The following is a 20,402-nucleotide window of genomic DNA, read 5'->3' as shown; positions in this document are numbered from 1 at the left end:
TACGTTTAGTAAAGATCTGATCAACTGTGTTTACCAGGAACTCCTGAATAATGAAATGGGCAAGACATTCCCTGTCAATTATTTGTGCTTGGAGCTTTTGCGTCTAATGTTCACTGAAATACCTGCGCGCTGGGAATTTTACATGGACGTGCTTGAGTACTTCTCTAAGCGGGCAGCAGAGAACCATCTGAAGTTGTTTCTGAGATTGCCACTCACACCACATGAAGATTGCATGGATGACTTCAGCACCATGGAGGAGAACTGGCACTCTGCTGGCCCCAGGACCATGACAAAAGCTGAGAGAACAACTCTCAACATCCTCAGCAAAACAGTAACTGATACGATAATGGATATCATCGATCAAACCACCAAAAATCCTCTGCGGGCTGCTGAGATAGTCAGGCAAGGTATGTTGGTTTCATTCACTTGATGTCAACAACACTCACCTCTGAAATATTGACATATCTGAGAGGTCACTATAGTGTCTGCAGAGGCACTAAACCAGGGGTAGGCAAGTTCGGTCCTAGAGAGCCTCTGTCTCGCTGAGTTTAGCTCCAACCTTAAAGGGATAATCCACCGTTTTTTCATATTAAACTATGTTATTCCCTTAACTAATACGAGTTGATACATACCTCTCTCGTCTCAGTGCGTGCACTAAATCGCTCTGTCTCGCGGCAAAACTTTGTTAGCACTTAGCTTAGCCCAGTTCATTCAATAGGGGCCAAGCAGAGAAGCTACCAAACACCTCCACGTTTTCCCTATTTAAATACAGTTACTCGAGTAGTGTAACTCGACCTAGGACGGTGACACAAAACAAAACGTTGCGCTTTTCTAAGCGTGTAAAATGGAACTATATTATATGGCGGAACCATAGCAAGTGCTCGGGAGCACTTTGACTTGGCGCAGTAATCCTCCTCCCATCCTGCCGCTCCCTCTCCTCCTCCCTCTAATTTCCGTCAATAGAACCAACGTGACTTTTACAGGAGAGGGAGCGGGGGACTTTTCACGAGTGAAGATATTACTGCGCCAAGTCAAAGCGCTCCCGAGCACTTGCTATGGTATTCCGCCATACAATATAGTTATCCATTTTACACGCTTAGAAAAGCGCAACGTTTTGTTTTGTGTCACCGTCCTAGGTCGAGTTACACTACTCGAGTAACTGTATTTAAATAGGGAAAACGTGGAGGTGTTTGGTAGCTTCTCTGCTTGGCCCCGATTTAGTGCACGCACTGAGACAAGAGAGGTATGTATCAACTCGTCTTAGTTAAGGGAATAACATAGTTTAATATGAAAAAACGGTGGAGTATCCCTTTAATCAAACACACCTGAACAAGCTAATCAAGCTCTTCAGGATTACTAAGGCTATAGGCAGCTGAAGGTTTTTTTTCAGGGTTGGAGCTAAACTCTGCAGGACAGCGGCTCTCTAGGACCGAACTTGCCTACCCCTGCACTAAACCCATAATATAATGAAATACTTAGAATAGATCACTTTTAAAAAGCAATACAAGTGCATTCTTTTATTTTATTTTTATTTTTTTTATCCAAACCAATGTGTTATTTTATGTTTTGATACAAGATAACTATTTTATTTTATTTTTTGAATCCAACAGCAATATTTTATTTTATTTTTATACAACAATATTTATATTTTTTTTTACACAAGACCGATATTTTTTATTTTATTTTGATACAAGAGAACTGTTTGCTTTTATTTTTTTTAATGCAACAACAATATTTTTGTTTTCTTTTATTTTTATACAACAGCACTCTTTCTGTTTTCTTTTATTTTATAACAATATTTTTTGATACGAGAACTTCTTGATTTTATTTTTTGCATAACAGCAATATTTATTATTATTTTTTAATTTTTGCATAAAACAGCAATATTTTATTTTATTTTATACAAGACCAATATTTTTTATTTATTTATTTATTTGGTACAAGAAAACCATTTGCTTTTATTTTATGAATGCAACAACAATATTTTATTTTATTTTATATACAAGATAACTATTTGATTTTATTTTTTGAATGCAACAGCAATATTTTTATTTTATTTATTTTTATTCAACAGCAATATTTCTATTTGATTTTATTTTATTTTATACAAGACCAACGTTTTTTTTGATACAAGACAACTGTTTGATTTTATTTTTTGAATGCAACAGCAATATTTTTATTTTATTTATTTTTAATCAACAGCAATATTTCTATTTGATTTTATACAAGACCAATTTTTTTTGATACAAGAGAACTGTTTGATTTTATTTAATTTAATTTTATTATTTTTCATTTTATTTTTTGCATATAACAGTAATATTTTATTTTATTATTTTCATACAACAGCATTTGTTTACTATTTTTAATTTTTGCATACAACAGAAATATATTATTATTATTATTATTATTATTATGCATACAACAGCAGTATTTTATTTCTTTATTTTATTTATTTTCCCAATATTTTGTCTGCTCAAAAAAACATACCTGGAAAATCCCCATGAAAATTTCACTTTTCTTCATAGATTTTCTTCATAGATTTTAACTAATTCCTGTTCTTTTAGGAAAGAAATCAGGAGCTCAATCTGCTGATGAAGAGCTGCATGAGTCAGAACTTTTTGAAAGTAAAACTCCAAAGCCTGAGAATGGGGTGCTTGGACCAAGTTCTGAAACAAAGTTAGAGGCCCTTGATTCAGAACAGCAGGTGGAGCTTGAGAATGTCAATTCTAACTGCTGTGAGGAGCTGTACGAGTCAAAAAGTTTAAGAAGTAAAACTCCAAAGCCTGATATAATGCATGAGAATGAGGTGTTCAGACCACGTTCTGGGATAAAGTTAGAGGCCCTTGATTCAGAACAGGAGGTGGAGCTTGAGGATGTACATGACGAAGCTCCGTTTGAAAGTAGCAGCCAGCCAGGAACAGAAGAAGAAACCTCTCAAGGTTTAACTTTGCCATATAATCTTCTAGAGAGTGTTGTTGATGGACTGCTCGCAAAGCTGAAGGCTACATATCATGTTGACATTTTTGGCATTTATTTTTCTGAAGCTCTTGTCGCCAGTCTGGCAAAGGGACTGGCAAACCTGGAAGGAATTAATGTTACTAGTAGTTTCCCGAACAAGTGTTTTCCCGATGAGAACGATACTGTTTTACAAATTGTAAATGAAGCTCATGGCACCCTGACACAAAAGAACTACCTGAACGCAGTTTGGCATGAAACTGAAATGGCTGTAATCTATCTCACAGCTATCCTATCTGCAGTTATCCTCGACTACATGGTGGTGCGTCCTAAGGCACAAAAGAATAACTTTACCAGCGAAAGCTTTACCTTATGTGGATCAAACACTGGGTCTTGGAATCCTCCTGTAATGAATGAGTTTTGCATCGAAAACGAAATGATGCAGGCCTGTGCTGCATCTCCAGCACCTGCGGAGGATATTGATTCATCTCTTTGCAACACCGCTCAAGCTAGCTTCAATGACATGAGGTCTGGAAAGTACCGGGATTCTGGCCAGGGAGAAATAGATGAATTATGCTGTGAAGACCAGAGACTAGATTCTGAGAAACCTCTCGGTCCAGCTCTCAGAGACGTCACACCTAAAGTAAAGAAGAAAGGTATTCAAGTCTCCCTTTCCAAACTCCTCTTTTTCAAGAACAAGGCTAGTCAACGAGTGGGTCCTTGAGAACATTTCTTTACCAGAATATTTGAACCTGAGAAACATTAATAAAAAGTGTTTATTTGTTAAAAAGCATTGATGTGCCTTTTATTTGAATGTGCTTCCTGTAGGCACATATATTTCATATGTGGAGTTCGATACATTCAGGAGATATTTACATTATTTTAGTCTTACTTTCTTTTATTTTTAATTTTAAGCATTTTGTTGATGATGATTGTTATATTTATTTTATTAAATGATATTATTTTATGTATATATTTATCATATATAGGCTTTTTATAGCTTTAGTTATAGCTTTAGACAAAATCTATAATAACACTTTATTTTACAGTGCCGTATTTACACGTTACACTACATATATAGTAATAACTGTAAATTATGCATAATTACAAGTAACTAACCCTAAACCAAACCCTAACTGTAACTCTATAGTAAGTACATGTAGTTAATTAATAGTACTCAGTACTTATTTGAGTAATTACAACTATGGCATTTTTCCAATTCTAATAAATCTATTTCAATCATTATTGTTTTTCTTTGTTTTATGAATTTAAACATTTTATTGTTATATTATTTGATTAAGTATTTTATATAGGCCTATCTATTTATATAGTATACTTGCATAGATATTTACATAAAGTTGTTTTATCATTCTTTATTTGATTTATCAATTTAAATGTTTTATTATTTTTATAATATTTTAAGAAATAATATTTATAATGAAAAATAGATACATATTTTATTTTAGTAAATGAATGAAATAGACAGATAGAAAAAACAAGGCATAAGTATTAGGCAGAGCAGGAATCCAAAGGAAGAAAAGATAGTTACGCATCTTAGAATAGGTCATGCTGGTTTAAATTTTACATTACATAGAATAGGAAAACACCACACTGGTCTTTGCAATCACTGCAACACACAAGAGACAGTAAAACACATTTTAGTGGATTGTAAAAGATATGAAGAAGAAAGAAGGGAATTAGAAACACAAGTTCAGGGAACATATTCAGTCTTCTAATGCATTATTTGAAAAATACTGGGTTAAGTAAAAGAATTTGATATGAATATTTAGTTATTGTTTGCTTTTTTTGCTTTTTTTAAAATTTTTATTAAGTCCTTCCTTTTTGTCAAGTTGCTGCCCACACTCCAGTCCAGTAGGTGGCGGTAAATGCACCTTAAGTTGGTTTGCCATCCAATAAAATCAGAAGAAGAAATCTGCTCATTTATCAACAAGAAGTGGATGCTGTCGTCGACTCGTACTTAATTTATAACTTTTTCTTTTAGTAAAAACAACCTTACTATCGCAGATCTTTTTAAACATGTGAGTTCTCTTTTTGGAAAAGTAAACAAATATTTTGCAGATAGATTTTAGAGGTAGCCTGTAAAGTGACAGATTTGTTGCACTATGCCCTGTCGTGTCATCTCCTGCGTTGCACTGCTGCTCTCTGTTGGAATAATAATGATGAATGAGGTTAAAGCTGACGAGTTTTCTGAAAAAATTGAACCTCCAGACTGGAGAAAGACCTTAAAATCCATCCGGAACGGGATTCACAGGATAGACACATACCTTAATATGGCTTTGGACCTGATCGGAGGTTCAGACGGACGGTGTCTCTTTAAGTGCAGCGACGGTTGGTCATATTTTAGACATCAGTAAATGTTATGTATGTTATCATGTATGTTATGTGTTTAACATACATATATATATATATATATATATATATATATATATATATATATATATATATATATATATATGGCATCTAAAATTAAACGTTAAATGTGTTTGGTTTAAATGGCTTTTTATAGGGTACACACCAATTCCTCGACCCAACTACAAACCTGCTTCACCCAACGGATGTGGCTCCCCACTGTTTGGGTTTCAGGTGAGGAGGGAAGATATGCTGTTAGAAGCCAGTATCTATTATTGGAATTGCTGTATTGTGACTTTCACTCATCTGTAGTAGGAGATTTAAATGACTGGCTCTAAATGCTCACTCTTTTAATAATCTCTCTGGTTGACTGCAGTTTGATGTTGGGATCCCATCTATGACCAGATGCTGTAATGAGCATGATCAATGTTATGATACCTGTGGGAGAAAGAAAAATGACTGTGATGTGCAGTTTCAGGTCTGTCTGGAGAGCATTTGTGGGCATTTACAAATTACACTGGGCTTGTCCCAAAGTGTTCAAGGTAATTGACAGTCTTACTAATATTGTGTAAGTATAGAAGCTTGTTTCAACCACAGAATAAAAAAGTAATTGCAAGTTTATGCCTCACAATTCTGAGAAAAAAAGTTTGAATTGTGAGATAGAAAGTGGAAACGAATTTATTTTTCTCAGTATTGAAAGTTTATGCCTCAATACATATTTTTTTTTTTTTAGTATTGTGAGTTTATATCTTGCAATTTGGACTTTATAACTTCAGTATATCTAAATTCCGAGGGGGAAAAAGCCAGATTTGTGGATTATATATGAGAATTATGAGAAAAAAAAGTTTTATTCAGTGGCAGAAACAAGCTTCCATACATGTATGTGATAAAATAACTATTTTTACTCACTACTAACTCATTTATTTTGCCAGTTGCTGAAAACACTTATACGCATAATACATAGCTAGCTTATGATATCCTACTGTATTTCTTGTACATTGTGCTGAGATAAAACCCTATACTCATGTTTTCACAGCCTGTGAGTCAGCAGTGACTTTGCTCTTTGATACGGTCATGCACTTGGGATGTAAGCCTTACCTGGATAGCCAAAGATCATCCTGTATTTGTCACTATGAGGAGAAGGCTGATCTGTGAACACTAGTTATGTATATTGTGATATACTGATTGATTGTTATTGTCTCAGGGTACAGCACAACTCATTACCTTATGTTTTTTTGTTTGTATTTGTTTATTTCATCGTCATTGTGAGCTGTTTATGTTGTAATTGCAAAAGAAGTGAGATTAATGTGATTCTAAATATATAATATATAAAATATATTTTTATATTTATAAATGTATAAAATTAACTTGATTCTAAATAAGATCTAAATTAAATACTGCTGTTCCTTTTCATTTTTATATATATATATATATATATATATGTATATATGTATATGTATAGTGAATACAAATAAAGTGACGCTATTCAAAATCAATGTATCATTATGCGTATATTCTTCTGTTATCTAAATCAGTATTTAATTCATCTTAAACTAGTATGAAAAGTTTCTTTGTTCTGCTCTACACAAAAGAAGATATTTGGAAGAATGTTTGTAACCAAGTAGATTTCGTTATTCATTCATTATTATATCATTTACTAGGAATAGCACAGAATAGTCATAGTCAAAGCTTTTCCAAATCACAATTTTAATATAAAGGCAATGAGTAATAGAGTAAGCAAAATGACATCTTGTGCCTTAACGTATCAGTTTGCATGTTTTCACAATAGCCAGTGGCCAAAGCACAGTATGTCTAGTAATCTCACACACGCTCACAAAAAAACCTAGAATATTTTACATGATTTTGATACATCTTTTTTTTATATAAAGATATAAAGTCAACATTACATGTCATTTGCAACAAATTTTACTTCAATATTTTTCCATTAATCAGAATTTTCAATTAGAAACTATGCAGGGACTTATTTTATTGTCTAAGATTTTCTATGCCAGAATGGAGCCAGGACTGTATCTGATGACTTTTTTTTCAAGGAGGCATTATATTAAAAGGCTTTAATATAATTTCTTTGGAATAATATTGAATCGTTGCAGAATAAGGCCAAGTACTTGAATTAAATAAACAGGGTTCATTTCGATTTAATGTTGACTTTAAATATTTACAGAAATATATTTATATAGAAAATAAAGACCTTTATTAAAACATTCAAATTTTCTTTTGAGAAAACAAAATTGCAATAAATGCATCATAAACAATAGGATCATTTGTTTTTGGTGGTGTTTTATATCCACAGTTAAATCAAGTATGAAAAAAGAACAGCAACACACCAATCAAGATCAATAACGAGCTACATTTAGTCTAGTGACGTCTGGGTAATGAATGAACAGTAGTATGAAGAAAAAGTTGTAATTCGTTGTAATGTGCCCATTTATCATTTCCAATCTGAGAACTGAGGCAGTGAGAGTAGATGCTCATATTTCATCTATCTTCTTTTAGTTCCTCCAAAACCTGCATCAGAAAACACCATAAATATATCACCAAAACACATCTAATTGACTTCTAATGGGTTACTCAGGGCAATATGCAGCCTAGTGCACAGAGACATTTTAGGAAGGAAATGGGCTTAAAAAAAGCCCCACAAGAGCACATCTGATATCTGCAATAGAGTTTATTTTGCTGGAGTTTACCTGAGGCGGTTCGTGTTCCTGAGCTTGTTTTTGGTGCTGGAGAAGGATTGCTGGAATAAGATGGTCTTGTATACCCCATAGGTGGCTGGCGTCTAAAATCAACATAAAAGTCAATTAGTGCAGTTAGACTTAACATTTCTGTTGTTAGCAGATCCTTTCTTACCAAAAAGTCAAACAAGATCAAAACTGTCATGATTGACTACAACATGTCAGCATAAAAGGGACCTATAATGCCCTTTTTCACAAGGTGTAATATAGGTCTCTGATGTCCCCTAGAATGTTGTTTATGCTCAAACAGCAACATTACACACTAACTAAAGTTAAAAAAAACTGAAATCACGATCAAGGACCCCTTTAAATGCTGTTAAATGGAGTGATGCATGGATGATATATTTTTGTAGGCCAAAACTCAGAAATGAGTTTGCATTTTAGCACATCCGGTTCCATCGTCCCAAAGTCAATGTTTTTTTTAAATGGGATTTTAGTTAAAAGCCTGAAATAAGATCAGTGGTGAACACAAAGCTCAAAATATTTATGCATTTTATTCTATGACATAAAACTCACCAGTAATACCTCACTTGTGATTTTTTAAAGTTTTACGTATCTTAAAGAAGTCAGTTGATAACAAGTGTCTAAATGGGACTACAGATGTTGTCGCAGACGTTAAACGTCATCAGACGAACAAACAAACTATTATAACTCGCACTTTTAGTGAAAATGTTTTTTAAAATAAATACCGAAAGTGTTGTCTGAAGCTTAGTGATGGTGACGTTGAAGTCAAGCAACCGTGGTGCAGTTCGTATATAGCCTATTTATAAGGTTATTTTTTTATTTCTGGTGATTGGATTTAGGCTTTAAAAAAATTCATAAACATTGTGTTCATTTGTGAAAATTTGATGTTTAAGTATCATAAACTTTTGTTAATCACAGAGCTTATTTTTTGAGATCATTCAAAAGCATATGGAAACAACGTATTGGGTTATTGTCGAGGGAACCAGTGTGATGCAAACTTTTGGGTTGCCTACAAAAATACGTCATCAGTAGAGATCTATTCAGTAAATTCAATAAGAATCCATGCCATTAGGAATTTTGCAACGAGTTCTAATTGGTTGCGTGGCCAACAGAAAGCTGCTCGTTTGACAGTGACTTCTGTGTAACTGTGTAATCTGTTGCAAATTACATGTGAGAATATGTTGCTTTCTTACCTCTGATTCCCGAACAAATATCCCAGAATTCCACCTGTGCCCATTCCAGTCCAGAATCCGCCCCCACCAGGTCTGTTTCCACCAGTGAAACCGGTCCGGGAACTCTGAGGTCTGGTGTACGCATCGGAAAAGCCGTACCCGGGCCTAGAGCTGGAGTGGTCTTCTGACAGAACCCACAAAATGGAAATCTTATACATTACCCATAAATAAATATGCAAATATTATGCATATTTGGTTTAAATTTGGCTTTCAATATGCACAGTGCACACACTAGGCTATTATAGTCCTTAAACCACAGTTTCAGCTTGAAAGTTTGGAATTATTAAGATTTGAATGTATTTGAAGTCTCTTCTGCGCACCAAGGCAGCATTTATTTGATCAAAAATAGAGTAAAAACAGTAAAATATTATTACAATTGAAAATAACTGTTTTCTATTTGAGGATATTTTAAAATGTAATTTATTCCTGTGATGCAAAGCTGAATTTTCAGCATCATTACTCCAGTCTTCAGTGTCACATGATCCTTCAGAAATCATTTAGTGCTCAATTATTATTTATTATTTTTTGTGCTCAATTATTACTAATGGTTCTTATTATTATCAATAAATCTGTGATACATTTTTAAGGATTCTTGCTGAATAAAAGTATTCATTTACTTTTTTTTTTTTATCTAACCCCAAACGTTTGCATGTTAGTGTATCACGGTTACCACAAAAATATTAAGCAGCATTTCCAACATAGTGATAGTAATAAGAAATGTTTCTTGAGCAGCAAATCAGCATATTAGAATGATTTCTGTAGGATCATGTGACACTGAAGACTGGATTAATGATGCTGAAACTTCAGCTTTGCCATCACAGGAATAAATTACATTCTAAAATTTATTTAAATAGAAAAGTTTTAATTGTAACAATATTTCACAATATTACTGTATATTTGATCAAATAAATATAGCCTTTCTGAGCATAAGTGACTTCTTTCGAAAAAATTTAAAAATCTTAAAAATATTCCAAACGTCTAACCCAGGGGTACTCAACAGGCGGCCCGCGGGCCGCATCCGGCCCGTCAGCATTACATTTGTGGCCCGCATCATGCTACATATAAATGTATTTTTATTATAATTTGCGATCAAAATTAGCGTGAATATTACTTCGTTTTTTTTACACGTACACAAGGGTAGGCGTACAGTGCACGTGACGCTGTAATCATCAGCAGAGAACGCGTATAGTGTACGCGCGCAGCACAATTTTTCTAACCGCAAAGAACAATATAAACTGAAGGCACTTTGCACGCGCGCATTGAATAGTTTTTGCACTAATTTAGTTTGTCCACAAGGTGTCAGCACTGAAACGGGCTGTTGTTTCAGTCTGAAAAGAAACGGAGAAGACAGAACAAGAGTAACAACAAACACCTACCGTTTTGAAGAGCGCTCGTTTGAGGGGATTAAAAGATACCAGCAACTCTAATTTTAAACAAGTACAAAGAGATTTTATTGTAACTATTTGAGCGAAAAAGACTAGACAAGCATTAATCTCTCTAGTGCGCATGTGTCGAGCACTTGTGTTCGTGAACGCCACCAAAGGCTCGAGACTGTGCGCGCAAGTAAAAAACAAAGTAACCTTATTTTTCCATGATGAAATGCAGTTGACATTCCTCAAACTTTGCAGTGTGTAAGTTGCCGAGCAGCATGAAAAACACACCTTTTATTCTTAATGTCAATGTGTTATAAACAGAAAGCAAGCAGCGCTCCCATTACAGATCTGTCATCACATCATTGAGCTCACTTAGAATATCTGATTTATTATGTTTACAACGTTGGTTATAGTTAGATAATTCATAAAATTGTGATTGAACATTAAAATATATATATATATATATATATTTGGATTCTGACCAAATTAAAAGGTAGGTAATAATAGTACAAATAATAAAACATTTATTCTCTGAGTATAAATAGGTGCTATAAAAAGTGTTAAAAAGGTGCAATGGAGTATAAAAAGACTATAAAAAAGTGCAATGTTTTCGTCTTATGGACAAACTCTCATCAGCCAGTGAACAACAGCCAGGCCCTAAAAACTGCACTTTTAGTAAATAAACGGTAAAACTACAAATATTGTCTTAAGTAGGCCTAAATAAAAGTCTTACGATCCAAGTTATAATTTGTGGCCCTTCGCGTTTCATTTGGTTAAAATGCGGCCCTCTTGGCCTCTGAACTTGAGTACCCCCATATTTAAGTATATTAAGTCTATAATAATGAAGAATGGACTCAAACTGCCCTCCTCAAATTGCACATGGTCATATTTATGGTTTCAAAAGTGATTTACAAACTCTTTCTCTTTGAATAGATTATTACCTGAGTAATAATCTGGTTTAAATCCAGGAGGTGGTGGTCCCATGCCTTGGCTGTTATCAAAGGCCCCGCCGAATCCCTGAGTCCCATCTCCATTGTAACCTTGGTGGCCGTGAGAAGGACTGCACAGAAACATCTTGTATACAACATATGCCACCAGCAAAAGGAAGGCTATTGCTATAAGCCCACCCACTCCATCACCAGAGGGGCTGTCCTGGAAGGAATACTGGCTGTCGGACTGCTGAGAGGGGCCTCCTCTCTGCTGCTGTTTTTGATTGGAAAAGCCTTGGAAGAAGTTAGAGGCAAAGCCTGAGAAGCCGGACGAGCCCCCGGAGCCATGAGTGTGCTGCTGCTTCCCTTCTGCCGTGAGCTCTAGCGTGTACTCCAGACCGCATGAGCCTCTCAGCACATAGGCATCAGTAGGACTGCTATAGCCCTCACAGGAGACCTCCACACGCCCAAACCTGTACAAGTTGTCCATGTCAGCCTTGCATTCCCACTATAAAGTGAGAGAGATTAATATTATGAATAGTTCAGAGATGGTTGCCGTATGCAAGAGTCAATTTTTGACCCTGACCTGTGTGTCTATGCCATCTGATCCTCTGTTGTAACACTGCACCACCTCTGGGACATATGATCCACAGCCAGCTGACCCTCCAGCACACTGCAGCTGTAGAACGGGGCTGGAGCGACGTGCAGTGGTGTAGCGTCCTCTGTAGAGGGTGAGCACCTGAACATCACGCAGTAACACAGCATCTGTTGAAGGAAAAAAGATTGTATTATTATTTCTTCTTATCTGTCTGTCTGCATCTGCACCGGATACAAAAAGATACAAAGCTTATAAAATATTCCATTTATATTTTCCTTCTGGTATGTATTATTTATATTGTTTGTTTTTTTATGACATATAATCATATTTATATGATTAATCTGGTCACACACCCCAAATTTTGCACCACATAAAAGCACCAACTGTCCTCTTAAAGATATATATGTGACCCTGGACCACAAAACCAGTCATAAGGGTCATTTTTTTTTTTGAAGATGAGATTTATACATCATCTGAATAAATAAACTTTCCATTGATGTATGGTTTGTTAGGATAGGACAATATTTGGCCAAGATACAACTATTTGAAAATAAAATCTAAATATTGCAGCTGTAGAAAATCTAATTCAGCTCAAGAAAATCTAAATATTGAGAAAATCCCCTTTAATGTTGTCCAAATGAAGTCCTTAGCAATGCATATTACTTACAAAAATAAATGTTTGATATATTTACAGTAGGAAATTTACTAAATATCTTCATGGAACATGATCTTTACTTATCCTAATGATTTTTGGCATAAAAGAATAATCGATAATTTTGACCCATACAATGTACTGTTGGCTATTTGTGGTCATGGGTCACATATTTATTACAAAAATGTACATATTTAATTTGTATTTTTGCTTAATCTTCATTGTCTTCTTCTGATTACTATTCATGATTATTATTATTATTAAATATTAATAAAATATTAGCACATATCATATTGGCCACACTTGTTTCATATAAAAGCATCTCTTTAAGATACATATATTATAAAAATTTAAATACATTTTTAATTAAGATACTCCTCTAATAAAATATCATCACATATTTTTATCATAATTTTGGCCACACCCCAACAATTGTGCCACATAAAAGCCCTATCTCTCCTCTTTACGATATATTACAAAAATGTAGGCCTACATTAATTTATATTTTCCTCTTTCTTCTTCTTCTTTTTATTATTGTTATTATTAGTAGTAGTAAAAGTAGTTGTAGTAGTATCAAATATTAATAAAATATAATATATTTTACACATATTTATATTACCATATTTGCCATATAGACCACCAAAAATGTCCTCCTGATTATACATATACTACAAAAATGCACATATTTAATTTATGTTTTCCTCTTTCTTCTTCTGCTTTAAATTATTATTATTATTATTATTATTATCATCATCATTATTTTGTAATACCAATAGGTATTAATAATATAATAAAACATCATAACAGATTTGTATTATCATATTGCCCACACCGCAAAAACATTTTGTATCAAAAAGCCCCAACTGTCCTGTTTAAGAAGATGCAAACATTACAAAAAGGTACAAAATGGTCTTTCTTCTTGCGGTTTTTCTTATTATGTAGTACTACTAAAATACCATGACATCAACTTAGTAATATTTAATAACATCATTACAGACACATGCACAAAATATTTGGTATAGAAAAGACCGAATGTGAACTTTAAGATCGAATAAATTTCTCAGAGTCACAGCAGGGTAACAACATCCTGTAAAGCTGAAACTTCAATGCAAATATAAAATAAGTCCAATACGAACTTATTTTACTCAAACCGACCCATCTATCTACTCTGAGATCTCTGATTTGATAAGCATTGCTTATTTATTAACTGTAGGTTCATATAAAAGACATTTTACCATCATTCCAGCAGCTGATGTGAGGTACAATCAACAGCAAAAGTTGCAGATATAAAACTCCTGAGCTCCTCATTTCTCCGGTTATGATGGAAAACCTCTGCTTTATCCTCGAGTAAGATGGTCTGAAATGCCTTACTGTAAGCCGGCACGTGGCTTTTAGCAAGAAGTAAAAATAAAGTCTGATGTAAACAAATGTAACTGACAGTTTAGTGCAACATCATTCTTAACACACTTCCGCTTCCGCGTTCTGGTGTTAACTTATGAGCTGCTCTTTATCGCCATCCACTGAAAGATGTACTGAATTACATGCCACTGGATTACAAGCGGAAAATGTTTAGATGTTTAAAATGTTTAAATGTTTCTTTTTTTACAGTCTATGGTTTAGACTGACATGTTTGAGACTGAAAATGTAGTTTTCTTTTCTAATAGTACCTTTAGTGTTATTCTTTTTACATTAACTATTTTTTAAATCACGAGTCTTAGCAATGAACCCAGCTGTAATCTTACTGTATGGGTATTTCTTTATTTCATAAAATTAAATTACTATATTATGTAATATTATTTTATTTTAAATGATATACAATTATGTAATATCTTCTCCAATAATTATGGTTTACCTCACAAACAACGCTAATAATATTAAAATTAACATAAGACAATATTAACTTCAGCCAAACTTTTTGGTAAATGTTTCATTGTCTCTGCCACGTTGAAATGTATTAAGTAAAATGACAATGTAATGTGCCAGTATATGACTGTGCTCATTAATAATAATGTTTTAATGACTTTGCAGTATAAGCATCATAACAAAATGTGTAGATACATAAATACATACATAAATACATAACTATTAGAAGCAGGACTGAATCTTTACGTTGCGCTTATAAGCAAAAATGTGAGATGACATTATTTCAACAATGATTTATGGCAAAGACCGTATCATCATCAAAGAACTATGAATTATGAATTAATTCCTCAAATGATTGTTTTACACCACAAAACAGCATTTAAAGTACTGACTCCAGTGGTTTAACATCAATTTTATGAAGTGACGAGAGCTTTGTCTGCGCAAAAAAACAAACAAAAAAATCACCACTTTATTTACAAAAATATCAATCTGCGGAAGCGCGTTCACGTAATGTGCATTTTGTTTTCACGAGGGGATGGCCAAGATGGCGGTAGATGCAGGCGATCTTTTTTGAAGTGAAGTTAAATTTACCTGTATAACGTTACCCCTTTAACATTATTTTTTATTTATGAATTTGTTCTCGAAATTTACCGAGTTTTTTCTCGTAATTTAACGAGTTTATTCTCAACATTTTATCTCGACTTTTTTCTCGAAATGTAATAACTTTAATCTCGAGATGGTTTTATTTTTTTATTATTGCTTGGCCCTAATCCTCTTCCGTACTGATATTGTTGCGTGAACATGCTTTGGATAATATTATTTTGTTAATGAAGTGGATTAATGTAAGTAAATTAATGTTTTTTTTTTTTGTGTGTGTAACGTAAATAAAGCACTTGCTTCATAAAATTTGAGATTAAACCACTGGAGTCACATGGAGTACTTTAATGATGTCTTTCCTACCTTTCTAGACCTTGACAGTGGTAGTTGCGTTGGATCTCTATGGAGGGACAGAAAGCTCTCAAATTTCATTAAAAATATCTTCATTTGTGTTCCGAAGATAAGCGAAAGTCTTATGGATGTGGAACGACATGAGGGTAAGTAATTAATGACAGAAATTAAATTTTTGGGTAAACTATTCATTTACGATTATTCCAAATAACTACAAATACTTCAAGTAATGGCGCTTCTGCAGTATGTAGGTTTAGAAATAATTTTATTTTGTCCATCACTCATGTAAATATACAGAAGTTATGAATGGATAGATACATTTGTATTTAACTAAGAATATCGGTCAACTGCAAAGCTGTTGGGTGCTCCATTTCTTTAGTACTTTCACTTCCAAATTTCATCCCATCAGCCGAAATTACAATTAAGACAGTTATGAGAGATACAGGCAGAGATGAATGATTGTTAAAGAGTTCTGCAAAGTGCACCGTACAGATCTACTCACATTGACACCAGCTGGCAGCTCTGATAACAGGAGAGTCAGTAAAAGTTCATGAACACTGCTCAATATTCTAGAGACAGATGATGATTATGAAGTCACCCTACAGCACAAGAAATGACAGCTTTTGCTGTAACTGACTGTGAGAAGAGAGTGATAACTGGTTCTTCTATACAAGCAGAGAATATCTTGCTCTATTCATCCACTCATTGGATTTCGCCAAGCAAATCACATCAAATTAAACATCAGTCCCAGAGAATAAACATACAAAATATTGCATTTACAAATAACATAATTAATGTGGTTGATTATATTTCATAGTATGAGCGCTCCAAATCTGTGTGTTGGATATTGATTATTTGCAGTTCTAGACTTCTGAAGACTACAAGTCTACAAGTCTATTCAATAAATTATATTATGATATACTCAGAATGAAAATGCTCAAATAACAATCAGAAAGGACCAGCATTCGGACAAAGCAAATATAGAGCTTTGTTTCTTCCTTCTTTTTAGGAAGTTATTGTGCAACACAAGGCTTATGATACCATGAGCTTTAAAGCACAGTACCAGGATCTTGATTTATTTATTATTGCATATTTGCACCAAAAGGTCCTTTCATGAGTCTGTAGACATTCCCCATATAAGTCCGCCTCCTCACTGGATGTGGTGTCTCCTCGCTCTTAAAGTCCAGCCTCATCTCGCATCATATTAAAAATGGCTAAAATCTACAGTACATCAAGTCTCTATGTACTGCTTTTGAGAGTGCATGCAGAATATTGCACTACTTTCCCGTAACAAACTACTGCTTGGAAAGCCCTGCTACTCAGACTTCAGTGGATATATAGATGCCGTACCACAGCTCAGCTTCTGTGTTATAATTCATATGCCCTGGAGTGCCTTCAGAGCAATAAAAGAGGGCCTGTTCCTGGAAAACGAACAACAGCGGGCGTGATAAAGGAATCAGATGGAGACTGGGCAGCTGATGACCTTGTCCTCCAGCATTACGCTGACTACCAGAAACACAAAGTACAGCAGGAACATGAGGGAACCCAGCAGCTTGCTCATCCTCCACCTGCACACAGCGATGGAGATAATGACGAAGAGGAGCATGAGGAAGAGCAGAACGATGGCGCAGAACAGGCCGTTGCTGCTCACAGTCACTGGAGCCATGTCGTTCAGGATTGCAAAGAGTAACCAAGGAAATGGCAGGCTGGGGACAGTGAACGGACACAGAATGATGTATTAGAAGGTTGTTTTATCTAGTCGATTCAGTTAAATAATGAGTATTAAGTTGATGATGAAGATCTCTCACCCCACAGTGATGTCAAATATGTTGGAGCCGACTGAGCTGGAGACGGCCATGTCGCCGAGACCTTTCCGGGCAACAATAACACTGGTGATGAGATCAGGAATGGAGGTACCAGCCGCTAGAATAGTTAAACCCATGATCTCCTCCGTTATTCCAATAGTCTCACCAACCTGCGGCAGAAATTTGCATTGGGTGTTTAATGTGCACAAATGTTAACCACAGTTTCCACCAAAACACTATGATAAAATTATGCTAACTTGGTATTGGCAACAACTGTCATCAAAGAAATTAAAGTGACAGAAAGACTTGCTTTTATTACATTCCTGCATTAATTTATTATGATTCTACTTTAGTAGCACTAGAGGAAAATGTATTATTTGGCTAATGATAAATCTCTGTAAGGGCAAACAGTGGCTGCCCCATTTTTCATTGGCGCTAGCTCCAGAAGTATTTTTCATTAAAGTTTTCCATAGGGATTTTAAAATAGTCTTTGTTAAAGAGTTATAAGCCATGAACCGAGCTAATCGGCTATACAGTGAATCACAACACTACAAACTTTGATTTTGAGTTTTTGAAACTCAGATAAAAAGATAAAGGTACAAAACTGTGTTCTTGATGGTTTTAGTGATGGAAAGAAAAAGAACTACAATCCCATGATGCATTGCAAACAGAATAATCGATGGAGAAATAAACTACTCATTTACAAATGTTGATTAAATGAATAAAAACAATATATTTTAAGTTTATTGTAAAATATATATACACACACACTCTGCATATATACAAACATTTCAGTATTTTGAGAGTGTAGGGAGCTTGTTAGTTTTCTCGCCTCTTTGATTGGTTTAATTTTCTGTACAGTATCATGGCTAATGTAGTTTTTCACCAGGAATTTCACTGTTAAACATAATTATTTTAAAAATAAGCTGAAATAATGCGGGATGACGGCTTTAGCAGAAGCAAATACCACGGAATAACAACCTTGTAGCTCACAGTAGGTCTGTCTTTAAAGGTTTATAGTTGAAAATCAATTTCCTTATGGAGAAAATGAATGGAGTTTTTATTTCCGGACCCGACAGTTGCACTCTATTAACATGCTCTAGCTTGGGATCTAGTGAAAACTATTACTTATTTTTGTTCCAAAAGGTAGGCAGTAAAATTATTTTGCAGTCTAAGATAGCCAAAATCACATTGCTTTGGCAAAATCACATCTATTCTTTGTTTAAAAGAATAATAAAAAAAAAAAAAAAAAACAATCCCAGAGAGCACTGCTATGAGCTTGGTGAAAAGTCCATCCAAGATGACAGATAAAGAGAAAGATTGTTGATTACAAATATACTCATATTTCATCCAAAACCAAAAGTCATAAATAATATTAGTGCATATATTTTTGTGTGCAATGAATTTTTATGCATGTCCAAAAGATTGTGTGAACAAAAAAATAATTCTAAGCAGCATTGAAATCAACTGTAAGAAGCGGTATTGTAATATTTGGAATGTTTCAAATCTGTCACTTTCTACAATAGGTTCCATTTCAGTCAGAGTGCTGTCTTTAAAGGCAGCTCCCTATGTAGGCATCTCACTAGGTTCTGACGAAAGTCACAGAGCTTGTTTTCACAGATTGAACACGCAGAATCAGAATTAGAATGTCTGTGAAATGACGTGCTGTAGTGACTGTTGGCATTGGTTTGTGTCTGTTGGTGCAGCGTGAATTGGCCTTATGACTGCATATGCACATTGGATCTAGCCTGAAAAATGGGATGGTTCATGTCAGATTTTGTTGCTGATTTGAAATGTTATTTAATTGGGAGTGTGGCACAGTTTTTGAGATTTCAGGATTCCCCTATTCAGGTAGATAGGACTTGGTCTTGAATGCACTAAATGGCTGCCTGGAGGCATTGCAAATATGGCCACCAGGAGAACAGACTTTCCTTGAAAGGGACTTTACTAGCACAAGAAGTTCTGATCCAGTACAATCCATAAAGTCCAGGGTCAAATGATTTATAGTTTAGTTATTCTCAACCTTTTTAACTCAAAGGCTACTTACTGTCCAACACAATATTTGAACTGGAAAACCTGGTTGAATGGGTTTAGTAGAGTTTCTACAGAGGGAGCTGATGCAGAGCTAGAGAGCAGTTGCCTCCGAGGAAAATGACAAGAACAGCTAATTGGCTTTAGGATTTGGCTGGCTACTCTAACTGTGTTACTCTGAGTTACAAATTTACAGCAGTTTTATAAGGAGAGATTAACCTTCACCTATGACTACCTCACACTGAAGACATTGCTCCTCTTTCACTTACATTTCTATTCTTTTTTGGACATACAGTATGCCTAGAGTATTGCTAACAGTAATTTAAATACATTGGTAAAAGAAAGGGCATTAGAACAGGTGTGGGATGGTTGAGTGTGTGAAGAGATTGAAGTACCTGATGAGCCCACCACACCATCAGGTAGGAAAAAACAGCAATCCAACAAATAGATCCCAAAAATGTTAACGGAAAGAACTTCTTTGACGTCTATGGAACAAAAGAGGACATAAGGAAAATAAGGAAGGGGTGTCATGATATTCAAATATGAAAAAAAAACAACAAAACAAAACAAAAAAACCCCCAAGCAATCCATTAGTTTCAACAGCCTAACAGTCAATAGTCTTTTTAGTACCATTATTGCACAGAAATTGCATGTTGCACCTTAAAGTACGACGGCTTATAAACAGCATTAAATATGTCAGTTGTTCAAATGTAAAAATAGAAAACGCTACTCAGTCGTACATCTCTGCGGACATCTGGCAGTGACAGCCACAATGGAAAGACGATGGGGAAGATGAAGAGGTATGTTGCTCGCTTTCTCGCTGTGTCTGGCCATGCCAAGCTCAGAGGCTGGTCTTCATCTTCCTCCTCCTCCTCAACCTTTGAGATAAGAGCCACAAAAACACAGTGGTATCAGTCAGTATTAGGATT

The 20,402-nt window shown here is 34.7% G+C and overlaps 3 protein-coding genes across 6 annotated transcripts in view; 1 reads left to right on the top strand and 2 right to left on the bottom strand.

Annotated features, from left to right (window-relative positions):
• The first annotated feature begins 4,874 nt into the window (after positions 1-4,874).
• Positions 4,875-6,611, top strand: pla2g12a (phospholipase A2, group XIIA). 2 transcript variants are annotated; one of them, XM_067404395.1, is made up of 4 exons: positions 4,875-5,304; positions 5,483-5,559; positions 5,798-5,867; positions 6,362-6,611. In XM_067404395.1, exons 1-4 carry the CDS (start codon positions 5,079-5,081, stop codon positions 6,478-6,480), a joined length of 492 nt encoding a protein of 163 aa, XP_067260496.1. In that variant the 5' UTR covers positions 4,875-5,078; the 3' UTR covers positions 6,481-6,611. The 2 variants fall into 2 exon arrangements, with proteins under 2 accessions (XP_067260496.1, XP_067260495.1); XM_067404394.1 differs by having other exon boundaries at positions 5,702-5,867.
• A 418-nt stretch (positions 6,612-7,029) lies between these two features.
• On the bottom strand, positions 7,030-14,298 carry saraf (store-operated calcium entry-associated regulatory factor). Its single transcript, XM_067403670.1, has 6 exons — positions 14,062-14,298; positions 12,163-12,341; positions 11,589-12,084; positions 9,236-9,398; positions 8,031-8,122; positions 7,030-7,851 (listed from the first exon to the last, which is right to left on the bottom strand). The coding sequence occupies exons 1-6, from the start codon at positions 14,132-14,134 to the stop codon at positions 7,826-7,828; spliced, it is 1,029 nt and encodes a 342-aa protein (XP_067259771.1). The 5' UTR covers positions 14,135-14,298; the 3' UTR covers positions 7,030-7,825.
• Positions 14,299-14,898: 600 nt separating this feature from the next.
• Positions 14,899-20,402, bottom strand: part of slc24a2 (solute carrier family 24 member 2) — a 30,521-nt gene continuing 25,017 nt past the window's right edge. For all 3 annotated transcript variants that reach the window (XM_067405414.1, XM_067405415.1, XM_067405413.1), the window contains 4 exons: positions 20,214-20,351; positions 19,869-19,958; positions 17,446-17,612; positions 14,899-17,343 (listed from right to left, as the gene is read on the bottom strand). In XM_067405414.1, the coding sequence (XP_067261515.1) occupies positions 17,094-17,343; positions 17,446-17,612; positions 19,869-19,958; positions 20,214-20,351 (645 nt within the window). In that variant the 3' untranslated portion in view covers positions 14,899-17,093. The remainder of the gene's footprint in view (positions 17,344-17,445; positions 17,613-19,868; positions 19,959-20,213; positions 20,352-20,402) is intronic.

Source organism: Chanodichthys erythropterus, chromosome 12, assembly GCF_024489055.1.
Source record: "Chanodichthys erythropterus isolate Z2021 chromosome 12, ASM2448905v1, whole genome shotgun sequence".
Lineage (NCBI taxonomy): Eukaryota > Metazoa > Chordata > Actinopteri > Cypriniformes > Xenocyprididae > Chanodichthys > Chanodichthys erythropterus.
The sequence above is the reverse complement of the archived record's forward strand: the minus strand, read 5'-3'. Positions and strand labels throughout refer to the sequence as shown.

Coding starts and splice junctions, on each gene's coding strand:
- pla2g12a (XM_067404394.1), top strand. CDS start 5,079: ATGCCCTGTCGTGTCATCTCCTGCGTTGCACTGCTGCTCTCTGTTGGA. Junction 5,305..5,482: donor TCTCTTTAAGTGCAGCGACG/GTTGGTCATATT, acceptor GGCTTTTTATAG/GGTACACACCAATTCCTCGA. Junction 5,868..6,361: donor CTTGTCCCAAAGTGTTCAAG/GTAATTGACAGT, acceptor ATGTTTTCACAG/CCTGTGAGTCAGCAGTGACT.
- saraf (XM_067403670.1), bottom strand. CDS start 14,134: ATGAGGAGCTCAGGAGTTTTATATCTGCAACTTTTGCTGTTGATTGTA. Junction 9,399..11,588: donor TAAACCAGATTATTACTCAG/GTAATAATCTAT, acceptor GGGTTCTGTCAG/AAGACCACTCCAGCTCTAGG. Junction 7,852..8,030: donor AGGAACACGAACCGCCTCAG/GTAAACTCCAGC, acceptor TTTCTGATGCAG/GTTTTGGAGGAACTAAAAGA.